Source organism: Sceloporus occidentalis, unplaced genomic scaffold (genome assembly GCF_023333645.1).
Source record: "Sceloporus occidentalis isolate IW3139 unplaced genomic scaffold, rSceOcc1.0.p SCAF_2, whole genome shotgun sequence".
Classification (NCBI taxonomy): domain Eukaryota; kingdom Metazoa; phylum Chordata; class Lepidosauria; order Squamata; family Phrynosomatidae; genus Sceloporus; species Sceloporus occidentalis.
This window is the reverse complement of record NW_028316982.1, coordinates 259,091,002-259,109,512: the sequence shown is the minus strand read 5'-3', so window position 1 is coordinate 259,109,512 and position 18,511 is coordinate 259,091,002. Positions and strand designations below refer to the sequence as shown.

The 18,511-nt window shown below is 38.7% G+C and overlaps 1 protein-coding gene across 8 annotated transcripts in view; it reads left to right on the top strand.

Annotated features, from left to right (window-relative positions):
* Positions 1 to 18,511, top strand: part of FAT3 (FAT atypical cadherin 3) — a 631,203-nt gene that overhangs the window by 520,772 nt on the left and 91,920 nt on the right. For all 8 annotated transcript variants that reach the window (XM_089512860.1, XM_089512858.1, XM_089512859.1 and 5 more), the window contains 4 exons: positions 494 to 647; positions 3,872 to 4,105; positions 10,822 to 11,211; positions 15,465 to 15,679. In XM_089512860.1, coding sequence (XP_089368986.1) covers positions 494 to 647; positions 3,872 to 4,105; positions 10,822 to 11,211; positions 15,465 to 15,679 — 993 coding nt within the window. The remainder of the gene's footprint in view (positions 1 to 493; positions 648 to 3,871; positions 4,106 to 10,821; positions 11,212 to 15,464; positions 15,680 to 18,511) is intronic.

The following is an 18,511-nucleotide window of genomic DNA, read 5'->3' as shown; positions in this document are numbered from 1 at the left end:
ATGGTTCATATTAAAATATGAGGGATTAGACCAAGGAACATGGTCCAATCCTATCTGAGGAAATAGACAAAGATCCAAAACACACTGCAGAAATAATCCAGTTTGAGACCTCTTTAACTGCCCTGGCTCAATGCTAGGGAATTCTGGGAACTGTAGTTTTGTGAGACATTTACCCATTTCTGTCAGAGAGCAGTAGTGTCACAATAAACTACAGTTCTTAGGATTTGCTAGCACTGAGCCAGGGCTGTTACAATGGTCTCAAACTGGATTATTTCTGCAGTCTGTTTTGTCAACAAAAGATCATGCTAGAGTGTTCTTCATTCAGTCTCAAAAGTGGTACAAGATCACTTTCGTGGTTCTTTCTTAGATCACTAAGATAGCATAAAGATAAATATGTGAAACAAAAGCCATCACATTTCAAAGTCCATGCATGCTTTTCATTTCAGAACTGCTATTACATTCTAGTCTTTTCTTGTGATTTTTGTATCTCAAGGTAACATATATGGCAATATTTCCTGAGGACATTCCTCCCAACAAGATGATCCTTAAAATGGGTGCCAAAGATGCAGATATTGGATCCAGTGGTGAAATTCGATATTCGCTGTATGGCCCTGGGAATAATAAGTTTTTCTTAGATCCAGAAAGTGGTAAGACAAGCAGAATTTCCATGGTATGCATAGTTTTCACATGACCCATAGGAGTATAACATTGAATTGTTGAATCATAGACATTAGTTTCATGGAATGGGGATATGAAAAGCTGTCAAGTTTTAGTTTCAGTGCATTTTGTCTAACTCCCACTGTATACATAATTCTAGTCCCATCCCAGTTAAATATATCAGGTTACAAAGTATTTTTGTCTTCCCAAATGGAAATATGTGCATATTTGTATTAAAGTATGAATTTTATATGCATTTTCCCCAGTGTATGCACTGTAACGGATCTTTCCCATTGGCTATAATGTGTGTTCTCCCCACATCTGCATTTTAGTTGTATACATTTATCAACTATTTGTGGGTTTGTACACATTTTTCTTCCCCAAAATGCATAGCAAGCCCTCAAAGTAAGTTGCACTGTGCACTAGGAGGTGTGAAATTAATTTTTTCCCATATTTGGCATGGAAATGTCTTAAGTTATTTATGTGTACACTCATCCCTCCACATTCACTGGGTTTAGGAGCACAGGACCCCCATGAATGTGGAAAAAACACAAATAACAAAAACACTGTGTCTTTACTTGAGAGAACACCTCTCTAGGAATCTGTAGGTCCTCCAGTGCAACTCTGTGGTCAACATCTGCCAGACATTGACCATGGAATTGTACTAGAGGAGCTACAAATGCACAATGGAGTGTTCTCTCTAGGTCCATCAGTGCGACCTTTGATTGAAGTTGACCATAGAGTTGTGCTGGAGGGCCTAGATATTCCTATAAAGAACATATTAATAAAATCTATGAATAATCAAAATCACAAAAGTCAAAGCCACAAATGTGGAAGGACGAGTGTAACTATTTCTGTCTTGCTGGAGAAACCCCATTCAGTCATTGTAAAAAATAGTGAAAATAAAGGAGGGACTCATGCTACTTTAGTCAATCCATTGTCACCTTCTGTGCACAAAGAGCAATGGTCTGAATGTGAGAGCCTTTTCTAGTTAAAGAGGGTCTCCATGTGATCTAATGTTGTGCCATACGTCATGGATTTAGGCAGACACAAAGAAGACAGATAGCTTTATGGGTATGATAGTGCAGAAGCCGAATTGTTGTTAAAGACCACTGCACTTAATTATTTCATTGGGAGGTAGAAGGAGCATTTCTGTGTTGTCAAAAATGTCAATGAGTGCCTGTGAGTACAGTGAGAATACTACTGTCTGCCTATTTTCTAATCCCTATCACTCTTCAATATTTTAAATCACAGTTCCATTTACTCTGTGTTATACACATTTCCTCCTAAAAGCACCCTTTTTTAAACAGAGCCTGGAGGTGTTACTGTACTTTTTTGGACCACGGCTCCCAGAATCTTTAAGCTGGCCCAACCATTGAGCATGGTGGCTGTGGATTCTGAGAATTGTAGTCCAATAAAAGTAACATCTCTACACTCTATCAATATACATGTCACTTTGGTTCCGTGAACCTTAAAGGAAATGTGTCTTCTTACTACCAGATGTTGGGGAGCGTCCAGTAATGGCTAGTGGCCCCCATGTCAGTGGAGCTGTGGTTCCTTTGAGGATTTCAAAGGAGCTACCCAAGGTGCTGAACCTGTTATGGGAATAGGTTTCAGGATCTTGGATAACTTTTTTGATGGTTTTACAAACCTAGAGCGGCACCACCTCATTGACATAAAAGCCAGCAGCTGGCACTGGGAACATCAGCAGGGGATTTATCATCTTCATCTCCTGCTTGGGAATTTCCCAAAGGTCAGCCAGTTTGTCACTCTCTGAAACAAAATAATAATACAGCCCAGCCTCTGGTCAAATCCATTGGGAGTCTTCTGTTCTTATGATCCCTAATCAGTAGTTTTTCAAGCACCAAGAATGTCAGTACATGTTTTCAGTGCACTGCCATAATTGTTGAAAACACAACTGTTATGGCAAATTTCACATGTTACACAAGAACCATGGAAGGAAAGGAAAAATCCCAATGGTCTGCTTAAACAGCCAGAATAGCAAAGCACCTGTCTTCATTCCTTCTCCTTCTAAGTCTAAACCTGCTCTTCATATGATATTTTCTCCATACATGTTTAACAAGTAACATGATAGAGTGAATCCTTGCCTGACCCCTTTGCCTATTGGTAACCCCCCTTTGCCTATTGGTAACCATTCTTTTTCTCTAAAATGTAACAGTAGTCTCTTGTCCCAAGTACAAATTTTTCATCCGGATTGTCAGATATATGTGGCACTCCTACTTCTTTAAGAGCATTCCATTGCTTTTTGTGATCTATGCAGTCAAAGGCTTTGCTGTAATCTATATAAAACACAAGCTGATTTTCTTCTAGAATTCCTTTGTCTGCTCCATTAACCATTATATTGGAGGCAGCAAAAGACAGACTCTAGAAGATTGTTGTATGGGATGCTCAAGAGTTCCAGTGGGAAAGACTATCACCTCAAATCAGGCAGAAACATTTTGGTCAGCATAAGGGCCAACAGCTTGTGGGAAATTTCTTTTCTTTGAGCTTCTTCTGTTGCAAAGGGGAGAAAAATCATTGTAATACCATAATAATTGTAATAACAGTCTAAAATTCACAGGCGGACCATGCCTTTATTAGGATCAACTATAAGTTCACAAAATGGGAAAGTATTCTAGTTCTGCAGAGCCATTCATCACAAAAAAATGCTAGGACAAAGGAAAAGTTAGACACCCCCCCCCCCCCCGGAATTGTTTTGACTAGATATTTTAAGCTGTTGAGGTTCAGTCACAAGATGGAGACTGGAGGTTTAAAGGGTCAGTGATACACCAAAAGAAAGAAAGAAAGAAAGAAAGAAAGAAAGAACTTAGCTAGGATGGAGACAATATGGTGGGGGGTTTTCCCTGCAGATATCAAGATAAAAGCAACCCAGACATCTAGTAAAAGCCTTGTATGAAACACGCTGCTTTGGTTCCTTTGGCAGTATTTAGTAGCCAGTCCTTATATAAACAAAGCTGGAGATTAAATTTAGATGCAGAGTTAGATAAGAGTCAATTAAGACCAGTTGAAAAAAATGTTTACCTAGTTTTTGAATTCTGTGCACAGCCTCTCTTAGGTAGTCAGAACCCATCCTCTGGTTGTAAATGCTGCTATGAAACAATTTATAATCATAACTAGTGAGACAGTTAAAAATTATACTGATAATAATGTTGCATTTCTTTACATTCCATTTTTCATGTTGAATACATTTTAGGAGAACTCAGAACCTTAGCTCCTTTAGATCGTGAGAAGATACCTGTGTACAACCTGATAGCAAGGGCAACAGATGGGGGAGGAAGGTTCTGTCAGTCAGAAATCCATCTGATTCTGGAAGATGTCAATGACAATCCACCTGTCTTTTCCTCTGACCACTACACCGCATGTGTCTATGAGAACACTGCCACTAAAGCTTTGCTAACAAGAGTTCAAGCCAATGATCCAGATGTAGGTAAGTGAATAAGACAGTAGAGAATACTAACTATTAGGATTTCAGAGGTATGTAGAGATTGGCCATATCTCTACTTTAGCTTCATTTTTCTTGTAATGCCTTCATTTCTCCTTTATACCAGGGCTGAAATAAAATAACACTTGGATGTCAAATTCTCCTCTGTTGTATCCAAGCACTATAAATTTGTGTTTAACAGAAGAAATCTACTGAAAATATTAGCCTTTATTATGAGTTTTGAATTCTTCCACTGAAATGGTTGTTGTTGTTGTTGTTCCTTGAAGTCATTTCTGACTTAGAGTGACCCTATCATGGGGTTTTCTTGGCAAGATTTGTTCAGAGGGGGTTTTCCATTGCCTTTCTCTTAGGGTGTGTGGCTTGTAGTAGGTTTCAATGGCCAAGTGAGGATTCAAACATGGGTCTCCAAGATTGTAATCCAACACTCAAACTTCTATACCACACTGTCTCCAACTGATATTAAGCATGGGCAAATCTGTCAGCATTACTTTCTTGCCAATTTAAACTTAGCAAATGTTGATCGATTCTGATCAAAAAGGAGCTGAAACAAATTTTGTAATCTTAATTTTCAGAATTCCAGCCATATCATTTTGGGGTTTTTGGTGCATTTTAATATTCAGAATTTCTAGCATTTTTAATTGAAAATATAGATTGTATTTTAAAAATAGTTATTTCAGCTTCCCACTGCTGCTGCTCCCCATTCTATCCTTTCTCTCAGCATGACACAGGGCACTTGATGTCAAAAGTTAGTGAGCATGATGATAGGGGGGAAAAAACTTGGAGTCAGCAGCTATTATGGTAATGACTGGTAATATAGACATCAGTTGCAGATTTTGTTCTGCAACTTTCGACCTGTGGACCTGCAATTCTCCATGCTGATTAGCTATTAGGGTCAAATACGAGCAACACAAAATGCTGGTAATGAAACATGACAGTATTGATATGCAGATATTAAAGGCAAGATCTCTTGATTCAGCACTCTGTTAATACATCTATAAATCTTCCTGGGCTGAAGACATGAAGCCATCATAACACGCTTGCCATTTGCAACCATGCCATTTGCTTACTTTTATTATCTGATGTAATGGTTTGTTTTTATTACCAAAAAGGAGAGCGAAGAGCAGAGTGAAGAGGACAGCTGGGAGTTTTTTCATGATTAATTTGGAAAAGTTAGTGGATTTCTTGAGACCCTAAAGCAGAAAAATGATGGAAATAAAATTCCTTCTCTCTCCCCACCACCATAAGTCTACATCAGTGGGTTATAATAGCCTAAATCCAGTTGTTACTGCAATCTAAAGTAAACCTATTGAACTACTTGTTGAATGATGAGTTAGTAATAGGTAAACCCTATTGATACAGTGGATCTACATTAGTTAGGAATGGATAGCAGTCATACATTTTGTGACAGACTGTTTCTCAGGTAATGGGGTTGTTCAGTGGATAATGCAGAGAGAAGAAAGTCAAGAAATACCTTTGTAAGAGAACTGCATCTGAGACAGGTCTGTATGGGAGAGGTGTATGGGTTGTGTTGCTCCATGAGCAATATTATACCTTTGTTAATCTGGAGAAACTCACTGCATTAAAGTAGTAAACATTTGCTATCAGGTTGTTCCTGTCTGAGAATGAAGAAATGCATGTAACTGAATTCAGCCATAATAATTTGCTGTGTGTTAAGCTGCGCTTCTGTACCAGTTATCACCTTTAAAACCCTACATGGTTTAGGCTCAACTTATTTAAGGGATCGCCTGCTTCCATATAACCCACCCCGTACACTCAGGTTATCTGGGAGGAATTTACTACAGCCCTTAAAGACCAGATTGATGGTGACCTCCCAGAGGACATTTTCTGCAGCTGCTCCCAATTTATGGAATGGCCTGCTGGACGAGATCCGTCAAATTACCAATCTAGAGAGCTTCAAAAAAGCGATTAAGACAGATCTCTTCCGGCAGGCCTTCTTGGAATAAAATACTCGGCACAAAAAAGACTTCCCCATTTATCAAACTCTGCCCATGGTTATTGTTTGGATTTTAAAATGTTAGTTTTAGTCTTATACTGTTTAATCCTGTTTTAGGGGGGATACTATGTATATATGGATATATTTGACCCTGTTGTATGCTGCTTTGATTGCTTGGCAAAAAGCGGGATTAAAATATAAATTTTATTTTATTATTTATTTATAAAGTCAATGGGCAGAATCCATTGATAGAAGGCTTGTTTTGGCAAAACAGGAAGCTCTGTAATGTGTTTCAATTTCTCCTTTTTCCCGTATCCCTTTGAGTCATCAAGAGCAAGGGGCAGAGAGGACTATGTAGAAGAGGGGAATCACTGAAAATCCCACCCCTCCCTATTCTCCTGAGAAAATCCTTCTAATAGCAAAAGGAGTTTAGTAAGATTTGACCTGCTCAGACTGGCATTCATATTGGTGGCCTCATATCTGAGGGATATAAGTGTGGTTCCTTTAATATTGACTTTTAAAATTAATTCAAAAATGAGGATGTAAATGAATATTCAGAAATATTTTTTAAAAGTTGAAAAACTGCTTTCCAAGTATCCAGAATCCAGATGAGAAACATCCTTGAGTGATGAGACTCATCACAGTTTAGGAATTATTCTATGCAAAATAAAAAACACCTTTTCTGTGGAAACCTCTACGCAGGAAAAACTATTTCCTCCACAGAGAATACTACGGTGGGAGCACTCCATGCAAAATTTGAACAAGGTTGACTTGCATTGAAACAACACTTTCTCTGCAGGAAGCAGCATTTTTTTTCAATAGTATGCAGAAATCTTATGTAGACAAAAATCTTTCCTGTGCAGAAAATGCTGTGCAAAACCACCATGTGCAAATTTTGCATAGAATAAATTCTGGATTACAAATAGCCTTTGAAAACTCCATAATTTTTGAAGGGTGTTTTTTTTGTTTTGTTTTTTTGTTTTGTTTTGTTTTTTGGCATCACAAAGAAAATTTTGAAAATTACTCATTGCTTCCTTCAAGAAATTTAGTGACAAATTGCATCCCTATTCAGAACCCATTTACTTTCAGCTCTTCTGCTGATATGTGGTGGTGGTGGTTGTGGTGATGATTTGTTACTTTAAAACATTAATTTCCATCCTTGCTTATTCCTGTGCTTTTAATAATTGTCCAGTGGTTAAAAAAAGAGAGCAATTAATGACTTCCCATTTTCTTCACTTGCTTTTAGAAAGAGAGGACCAAAGGGACTGCTTCTGTAACCAAAATTGTTCATACTTCAGCTTATTAAGCCAAGATTTTATTGTCTGAACATGGCTCTTCCCTCTTCCTGTCTCTCTCTCCCTTCCTAAAGATGGAGAAAAAAACACACCAAATACCAAAGAATCTCCATCCCATTATAATACATACTATATTTTTCTCTTCATTATATCTTAGGACAGTACAAATGGATCCCTTATGACAACTCCGTACAGACTAAAATGAAATCTTCCAAATCCTCCCTGACAAATAAACAGCAGAGCTATCTATAACCCAGGATTTATACGCTCTGCAACCCACCAGTGCCTTGTCTCACATTGGGGACATTGGGAACTGTAGTGATACAAATAACTAATAGTAATGATGGATGATAAGGCTATCCTTTAAATGCCTTGCATTTGTAATTACTTCTGAAGTGCTGGGAAATACATCCTTGGTGTATCAAAGAGGCAGATAATAAAATCATTTATATGCCACATAGCTTTAATGACTTCAGAATGTTTGGAAATACATCCTGTGTGTATCGACCTGGTAGATGATAAATGGTCAAATTATAATTTAAATACCATTTGTTCTTAATGACATTTTCAAGGCTTAAAGTCATTTTCTTGCTGGGGCGATGGCAAAATGCGGTCCCCCAATGAGAATTCTAGGCCCCAATGACATTTTTATTCAGTCCCCAAATTTCAAGCATTGCAGGGACTGAGACACTGACAATTATTCACACCTAGGACTTTTATATTTCCTGTGTTCCCATTTGAGAGCTTTGCTTGCCCCTTTTCTTTGGATGCCTAAGTTCTGCTTTTAAGTGCTCAAGGCGCGGTACAGAGTACCAGGAAGAGGCAGCCGGGAGCCGCCTCTCTTTGCTGCATAGCAGCGCCACAGCAACTATATTGCGCAGTGCTGTTACGGGAAAATTAAAGGACCACTAAAAAGCGGCTCCTTTTCGTGCTGCTGCAAATAGCTTGCGGAGGTGTGAGCATGTTGCTGCTGCACAGCTCCATTTGGATACCGTGCAGCAGTGACATCATCGCTGCGCACGCCATCTATTCAGCACCATGCAGCGAGGACGACCTTGTCATGTGCGAGGGGCGAGGGGCATGTGGGCAGGGTGCCCCTTGCATGTGCCAAGGGCATCCTTCAGGGCCCGTATGTAATGGGCCTCCGTGAAGTTTTAAGTTACTGCAGTGCTAAAAATTTGGGAACTGAAAGAAAATGTCATAAAGGAGGTCAGAATTCATATTTTGGGGGGTGGGGATTTCCTTATGTTCCCACTACACCCTGGTTTTGACTGAGTTAGGAAGTGTGTGTGTGTGTGTGCATGAACACACATATGCATGTGCATACACACTGAAACAGACATACCTGTTCTTCAGACTCACCTAATATTTTTGATGCAATTTAAAAGAGAGTCTGTTTTGTTTTGGTGGTTGCATTTTATGGATATGACTGGAGAAATGGGAGTCCCCTAAATCTCAGTGGTGATGCAGTTATACTTCTGTTCTGCCATGTGAATCTGAACACAAATATACCTTACATAACTTTTGATCAGTCTTTAAAAATAACAGTATATTCCCATAACTGTATCAAAAAATGAAACAAACCGGGAAACCCCTCCAATAAGGTCTGAACATTCTGAATTAACAGAATATGCCTTGAAGGGGAATAAGTAGTTCTAGTGCGTTTTAACTAATGTTAGGTTTGTAGTTTTTGCTTTCAAACAACAGGGAGACAATTTCACAACAGCCTCTAAGGATAAGGAATCACCAGCTTCAATGCATTGTCGCATTTACAGGAGTGTTCTTTGTTTGGCATTCCCATTGCTGGAGCTGTACACACACAGACAACAACATGGGGGTGTATGTGCCTTTGTTTTGGCATTTGTGCTTAATTAGCTTTCAAGTGGCTGTCCCGCTGCAGTGGAAAGAAGAGCTGGCAATCACAAAGTGCTTTCCCTTCAGGCCTGGAGTCAACTTCAGCATACAAATCTCTGCAATTTAGCAGGTGGCTGAGGTTGATTCCCTTGTGTAACAAGCAACTGCTACATGTGACAATAAAGGATGCACCAAAGATTTCACCAGTTTCATTTTTTAAAAGGAGAAATGCTGACAAATCTGCATTTCCCTATGAATTTAATGGCAAGAAATTGAGATTTATTAAGAATGTATTTTTTAAAAAATGAATGTGGGAGAAAATGAGACTGATAGAATCACCCATCCAGGCTATGCCAACTTTGCTCTTAGAACTATGGCAGTAAAATAATGGCTGGAAACCTGTGGGTTTCATATACACCTGTATGTCATCCCATATACACATGGTTGTACTTTTTGGGCCTTTCTCTAATGGATGGATTCAATTCATGACCACATAAGTGGAGGTCCACAAGTTGTAATCATTTTACTTGGACCTAAACCCTATTGGTAGTCCAACTAGAAGAGAACCATTGAATCAATTGGATTTACCTGTGTTGACTTAATCATTCAACAACAGATTGTATAGACTGTATTTAATTATTCCAAAGTAACAAAATAATTTTGAAGTTATTTCACAATAACAGATTGTATTTAATTATTTCAAAGGCCAATTTTAAAAAGGAGCAAAATAGAATAGATAAAACACAACATAATGCATTAGAATATTAAATACAATATTTAAACAGTGTTAAACAACAAATATTTAAATTACAGTTATTTAAAAAAAACAGCACAAAGTGGCAATATCTTTAATACTATGACAATATCTTATGCTGACAATTTTTTGGTTGTCAGAAATATCCTGAGGCATTATCATGCTAGAGCCAGAAAATGCAAAGAGCATCCCTCCCTAACAGTATTTAAATGATAAGCAAAATAATGGCTATTTTTTGCTGTATTTCCTAATCTATGGCTGAGGGAGGCTTTATCATTTTTGTTTGGCTTAGAGGAGGTGTAGTTGCTAAGCTTTGGAGCTTGATATCACAACAGTAGTCTCACTGACTTATAGCACTGTGTCAAAATTAGGCTGCAAGCCCCAGAAACATACAATTGGAAGGCACCACACACCAACCCCCAGCCATGCAGGAATCCACAGTCAGAGTGGACTAGGGATCGGCATCCCAAGCGGTAGTAGGAGACCATGTGTGTGTTATGTGTCTCCAAGTCATTTCCAACTTACAGCAACCCTAAGGCAACACTATCAGAGGTTTTTCTTGGCAAGTTTCTTCTGAGGGGTTTTGCCATTGCCATTCTCTGAGACTGAGATTGTGTGACTTGCCCAAGGTCATGCACTGGGTTTCATTGGTCAAGCTGGGATTCAGACCCTGGTCTCCAGAGTCCTAGACCAACACTCAGACTACTAAACCATGCTGGCTCATATACTAACAAGTAATAGGAGGTTCTCCCAGGGACAAACACACCCCTTAATCTTCTGCATCATATGGCCTTCTTAAAGATACTGTGTTTTTTATTTTTATTTTTCTTCTTCCTCTTTTTAGGTGTGAATAGAAAGATTGTCTATTCCCTGGCAGATTCTTCAGAAGGCTTCTTCTCTGTAGACAAGTCCTCAGGAATCATTATTTTGGAACATCCACTGGACAGAGAACTTCAACCTTCATATAATGTCACCATCAAAGCATCTGACCAAGGCATCGTGCAGACCCTGTCTTCATTTGCCACAGTCACAATTACAGTTCTGGACATTAATGACAACCCTCCTGTTTTTGAGAGAAGAGATTACCTTATCACAGTGCCTGAGGACACCTCACCTAGTGCTGAAATTCTTTCTGTTTTTGCCACCAGCAAAGACATTGGTACAAATGCAGAGATTACCTACCTCATCAGGTCTGGCAATGAAAAAGGGAAATTCAGGATCAATTCAAAGACAGGTATGCTTTATAAAATAGGCTAATAAAACTGGATTTTAAAAAGGAATGGGTTTTTGTTTTGTTTTTTTGTTTGTTTATTTAAAAAAGCTATTGTTGTTGTGTGCCTTCAAGTCATTTCTGACTTACGATGACCCAATCATGAGGTTTTCCAGGCAAGTTTCTTCACAGTGAGTTTGCCATTGCCGTCCTCTGAAGCTGAGAGAGTGTGACTTGCCCAAGGTCACCCAGTGGGCTTCATGGTTTGTCAGGGTTTCAAATCCTGGTCTCCAGAGTCATAATCAAACACTCAAAGCACTACGCCATGCTGAAATTTCCCTTACCCAGAATTCCAAAATCCATAATATTCTAGAAACCAAAACTTTTTTCACAGCTGGCTGTGATAATGACACCTTTGCTTTCTGATAGTTCAGTGTACACAAATTTTGTTTCATGCACAAAATTGTTTAAAAACATTGTATAAAATTATCTTCAGGCCATGTATATAAGGTGGATAGGAAACATAAAGGAACTTTGTGTTTAGACCTGAGTTTCATCTCCATCATACCTCATTGTGTACATATATGCAACTACAAGTATTCTAGAATCCAAAACATGTCTTGTCCCAAGCATTTTGGATAAGGAATACTCAACCTGTATCCTGAAGACAAGTAATGAGAGGTTTAAAGGATTAGATAGTGAGATATTTTTTTAAAAAACCCATTTACAGGAGATATGCCCCAATTTAGAGAGTAAGGCATGGTGCAGTGGTTTGAGTGTTGGACTATGACTCTAGAGACCAGGGTTTGATTCCCCGCTCAGCCATGAACCCACTGCAGTAAATGACCTTGGCCACATGCTCTCAGCCTCAGGAGAAGGCAATGGCAAACCAATGAACAAATATTGCTGAGAAAACCCCAAGATAGGTTTGTGTTATGGTCACCATAAGTCATAAAGGACTTGAAGGCACACAACAACAACATGTCCCAATTAAAGGCACACTAGGAAAGTCATAGGGACCACAGGAGAGACTTTCGGTTAGAAAATGAAACAAAATTGGTAAACCATTTTTGGCTGAAATATTTAGGGGAGCACTTGTGACCTGTGGGCCACAGTTTTCCTTTCCTACTATACACACACATCCTGAAGGATTACTCACTGAACTCAATAGCTTGAGTAGGGCTGTGCTGTAAATATTTTAATTACAATTTCAAAATGCATTCTCTTCTGATGCAATTTACCAGTAGTCTTATCTCAGTTATGTACACAATTCTTGTTATGTATGGAAAACTTAAAGTTACAGCCTTGATACTAAGTGATGTACATGGGCTATGGAGTTATCCTTCATTCTCATAACTGTGCTAGCTTTGCATTTTGCCAGCACTGAACAGCACGTCAACCTTTACCTCCAGACTATTCAAGTATGTTAAATGTGAAGTCCATGTAGGTGGATCAGCTTCAGTTTTCCTTAATAAGGTTTCTTTTTTTTTTTGTCATACCAGGGAGGGGGGGCTCTATTGAATCCAAAAACATCAATGTCAACTCCCTTATCATACACCCACCTGGCTTACGAAAAGTTGAACAGAAAAAGATGAAAATAGACTCACCAAGTTAATCCTTATTGAAATGAGCCGATAGCAGGGGTTTAGGAAAATCTGAGGAATGCAGTCATGAATATTCTCAAGTTCTCTCTTCTCATATTTCAATCACCTCTTGTACCCACATTGCCCTTCATGTTGCTGGTCTTGGGAATAGAGTTATTTTCTAAAATTTGAAATGAAAAAGGATTTCTTCCCAAAAGTAGTCAAGGCAGTTTATGAAAATATAACATAATATAATGTGTGTGTGTGTGTTATATATAAGGAACCTCTTTTTTAGCCTGTTGTTGTTGTTATGTACCATCAATTCATTGCCATTACTTTCCTCTAAGGCTGACAAATGTGACTTTCCCAAGGTCACCCAGTGGGTTTCCATGGGCAAGCAGGGATTTTGAATCCTAGACTCCCAGGCTCCTAGTCCAATACTCAAGCCTACCAAGTTGGCTCTCAGTTAACCTTACCACACCTGCCAAAAGCAGAACAGGTCTATAAATATATATTGGGCAAGATGGCAAGATAAGAGTTCCAAATCAAGTTGAAGGACGTAGTCAGTTTCTATGAGGGTATAATGCTAACAGCCCATGACAAAAACCAACTGCATCCTTTGACTGAACTTGGAGCTTTCATTTAGCCACCTTGCCCAAAAAATATTTTTAGACCTATTCTGCTTTATGCATTTTTCTCATCCCTTTTTAGAACTATCTAAGATAGGAACCCTCACCCATTCCAACACAGTGAATCTCTTAGCCAGAGCAGGTAATACAAAGGCTACAAGCTGAACACCAATATATGGATAGAACCAAAATAGGAATGAATTGCCACTCAAGGGGACCCCCAGGAGTTGCAATTTTCCTTTAATGCAAAGCAAACAACTTTGCTTTCATTTTAAAATATTACATTATAAATGTGTGTTTAAAAAAAACCTAGAAGTGAACCTCTCATCTCTTTTTTAAAATAACAATTAAAAGGGTAAAACCTTCAGTGGATTTGTAGAGGAGGAAAGGAAGTGGCCAACTGAGCCACTAAAATTGCCCACCTTTATTCTGGGCCTATGTATGCCATTTGTGAGGGTAAATCCCTTCTCTTGATCAAATGAAGAGGGGCTCAGAGATGAATGAAGAGTTTATGCATTCCTGGACAGTTTATCTTCACATATCCATAGGGCCCCTCTTTTCCTTTGTCTGAATTGAGCTACCTGCAATGATCAGTTCATTCCTCCCCCCCCCCCCCCCCCAGGTTTTAATGTCTGATAGTTTCTTCTCTTTTTCTCTCTCTTCCCTTGGTCTTGAGTACTCTTTGTTTAGTTGGTAGACATTTTAAAACACCATTCAAGATCATTTTAAGGTTTATTTGGGAGGAAACTGGAACAACATGTACATATCAGCACTCCAGGAACAGGTACAAACACACCACCAACAAGGTTTATGGGAAACAGCCTTAAACCTGTTGGTTGGAGTTGTTGGTTGGAGTTGTATTTTACAATGAAAGCAAGATGATAAATCAATAAAAAAGAAGATGTGACATTTAATCACCAGAAAGGAGGGAAAGGAGACATTTGTTATTCATTAACACATAACAGTTCCATTATTGACAGATCAGTGGCAGAAGATGAATACACCAGTCTTCCCTATAATTTTGTAAAACTGCTCATTCAAAGATGTCTATAGAATGCATCTATAAACCCATGGCAAATGAATACTTTTTTACAAGGTGTGTCCACACACAGTGGACTTTTTTTCTGCATTAGGATGAAGTTCTTTCTGTATTTTTAGCCCATTTAAATATCTAAAGGAATGTCATGTAGAAGATGGAACAAGCTTGCTTTCTGCTGCTTCAGAGATTAGAACATTAATCACTGGATTCAAATGACAAGAAAAGAGTTCCCACCTAAACATTAGGAAAAATGGTTTGATGGTAAAATAGATTGCCTTGGAGAGTGGTGGACTTTCCACCTTTGGAGGTCTTTCAGAGGTTTCAGAAGTTCTTTAGATGTGTATTCATTAGATGGATGGTTACATTTTTTTTTCCTAAAAAGGTATCCAAATTTTTAGCAGGATGTCTCTGTGCAAAATAGTATTTTCTCTTTGAAAAGCAAATCACATAAAATTATGAAACAAGCCCAACGGGTGATGGGTTTCTTTATTTATTTTACAAAAGGTGGTAACAACCCTGGGAAAATATTTCATGTTTCATGGGGTTTTTTGCATTCAAGAACAATCCAGTCCTGTGTGTATGAACAATTCAGTAAGCATGGAATAAATTAAATGAAAACTAAAAGGACATAAGAGTATTAAAGCAAACATTTTTCTCTAATATTATCAGTGCTTCCAGTTCCAACATTATAACACTTCTTGTTAGCAAGAAAGTGCCTGTTCAAAGATGATGAATTGCTTTCCATTAAAAACAATTAAAAAAAATAAAAGGCTGTTTCCCATAAACATTGTTTTCTGCTCAAAATTCCCATATACAAATTTTTCACAGGATAAGTCTGAAATTGCGAAAAGCCTATTTTCAGACTCTTTTGCAACAGGAAGAAATTGCTAAAATTACTCATTGTTTCCTTCCAGAATGAAATTAGCAAAGAATTACATCCATACTGGGATAACTAATATAACTTTCAAAGAGATACTTGGGACTTCAGGGTTGTGCTGTGCTAAAATTCCACCTTCTCTCTCCCAGGGTCTATATCTGTAATTGAACCTCTGGACTATGAAACCTGTAAGGATTTCTTCCTAGTTGTTGAAGCTAAAGATGGAGGCAGCCCAGCGTTAAGTGCTGTGACAACAGTGAATATAAACGTGACAGATGTTAATGATAATGCACCAAGATTTAGTCAAGAGGTCTACAGCGCTGTCATCAGTGAGGATGCATCAGTAGGCGATTCATTGATAACGGTGAGTTGTGAAATTGTCCTCCATATGTGCCCCAGTGTGCAGCCACGGTTACGGAATCCTTGACTAAGTATCCATGAATAGTTCTCAGAAGGAAATTGTATCACTTGTAGTCTCTATCAGGAGCTAGTGGGACAAGAACTAGGGACCTTTTGATAAATGCACTGCTGCATCTTACTGCAAGTTACTTAAAGTCGCTGAGTGACACTTGTAGTCTCTATTGGGAGCAAGTGGGACAAGAACTAGGGACTTTCTGATAAATGTACTGCTACAACTTATGGCAAGTTTCTTAACGTTGCAGGGTGAGGGCTGAAAGTGATGTACGTATTACCTTCCTCAGCCCCAGCATAGCTCCAGCTAATTGTTTTTTGCCACAGGTCTATAAATATTTCTGGTCTCGTCCTGTATCTTTGTCTAAAAAAGATTCCAATCTTTATATGGCCTGAATCCTACTAATTAATTTATGTTCTTATTTATTTATTATTTTTATACCCCACTTTTTTCCCAGCACAAGACTGCTGTTGGTTAGTCTCATTTAGAACAGACCCATTCAATCAGTCGTTGAACCCTTTCATTCAGTGGGTCTACTCTGATTGGGACTAACAATAAAATTGGGTCTTACAGCAGAATTAGGATGAAAGCATCACATAGGCTATTTGTGCCTCTTTCATTTTGCATAGTCCCCCCACATCCCTAATTCTGTAAAGAAAACTTTAAAAGTGTAGTCTGGGTTCAGAAAATGTCTTACCTATGCTCAGTATTGGACACAGGTCTCTTCTGCTAGCAGAAATGCTGTTCTGCCAGCAGAACCCTCTCCTGCCTTGTTAAAGATTTGATGACAGAGCAGTCCACTCGCTAAGGTCTGGAGACAAAAAAACCAAAAAGAGGGCAGAAAAGAATTGGTGCAAGAAAAGAGCAGAGTTAGTCTAGATCCAAATTTCCTCCAGCCAGGAACACAACCACAATACAAGCAAAACATTAGGCCATAATAAGACTATTCCTAAAATTCCAACCTCCTTTGCTGAGGAGGGGTTTGGATTCAACCCATCTAACCAAGGCTGCATCTGCAGTGCAGAAATAATCCAGTTTGACACCACTTTAACTGCCATGGCTCAATGCTGTAAAATTCTGGGATTTGTCTTTTGTTATGGCACCAGAGTTCTCTGATAGAGAAAGCTAAATGTCATACAAAACTGCACTTGCCAGCGTCCCATAGTATTGAGCCATGGCAGTTAAAGCAATGTCAAACTAGATTACTTCTGCAGTGCGGATGCAGCCCTAGTCTGGACTCAGGTGGCTCTTGGCCAGTTAGATTCGTACTCTAATTATGCAAGAGCTTGAATGTCCTCTTGACATTCCCTTGAACCTCCAGGCACCTAGTATTAGCTTATGTGAAACATTTGTAGCAGAAGCAATGTCAGGGAAATAGAAGTGCTTGAAGGCTCAAAATGCATATGGATATTGCTTATGAAGTTGTCGTGATGGGTAAATAAATGGGATATCATGCATTTTAATGATATAACAAAGTGTTTGACATAGACTTATGGAATTGGAATGTACCGCAGATTACAGTGTAGTTCAGTTTTATGGCCTCCTCAAGGATGTATTTGTGACTCTTGACACCTCAAGAATCCTAAGGCCAACCTTTTTTCTGGCCAGAAAAGAGAGTGACTTGCGACTTCTGGAAGCTTTCAAGTATGGTCTGTTTGGTTTTTTTTAACTGGGTGCTCATTCCCACTTACATTTAAACTGGTTTGCAATTTGCCTTCACTCCATATTGGTAAATCGATTCCAAAAGGTCAGTTATTCCCACTATAGAAGTGTCTTCATTATCCCCTTGTAATTGCTTCTTTTTTGGCATCATTATCATCCCCACTAGTTTGCACTACTTCAAAATGCATGTCAATCATCTGTGCATCATCAGTGATGTAAGCAGCAGCCCAGGCAGCCCAGCTTGGAAACTCTGTGTGTGTGTGCGCGCGCACGTGCGTGCGTGTATGCGTAAAAATTGATATAAGAGTTTATTCATTGGTTTTGCAACTACTTGCCTCACTGTGAGCTGCTGTTGGATTGTCCGGGTAATTGCAAGTAGTCCCTCAAAACCAGTGAATCGAATCTTCTGTCAATTTTTTATAAAACAAATTGATAGAAGCTTCGATTCATTGATTTTGCAACTACTTGCCTCATTGATTGCAAGTAGTTGCAAAATCAATGAATCAAATCTTCTATCAATATTATTTTTAAAAAATCATGTGCCCATAGGTCACACAACAAGCACAAAGTCAGTGCTGAGAGAGGAGGGAAAGGTGGATCTACCAAAAGCTGAGGAGGAATGGTAAACACCCCTCTGCCATTAGTCCTTCCCCTCCAGAATGATGTGATTCAGATCTGTCATTCCCACTTGTTGAACACACTTCGGAATCAATTCTTTTAAAAAGAACCGCTAGGAAACTAGTGTCTAGGAAACAAATGGATTTTTTGCGTCTGTCTCACTTTATTGAGACAGAAATCGATCAAAGTGGGATCAGAACTAATTTCAAATGGGAACAACAGTCATATAACCCAATCAGCGATTTGCTTTAAATTATAGTAATCCTATACTAACATTCAAACACACCAATACCAGTTTTTGAGACCCAGAAGTGAATCTCCATCCTCTTTTTTTGGTAGTTCATCCAGTCTCCAGAGCATGAAAGTGGCATAAGAACCTGCTACAGGTGCAAACCTTTGATATATTTTAATAAAAATACTAGAAATCTACCACTAATGTGTGCCTGAATTATGGTCATCCACCTTCTGTATAGAGATCTGTAGTGAAGAAAAGTCTACCACCTT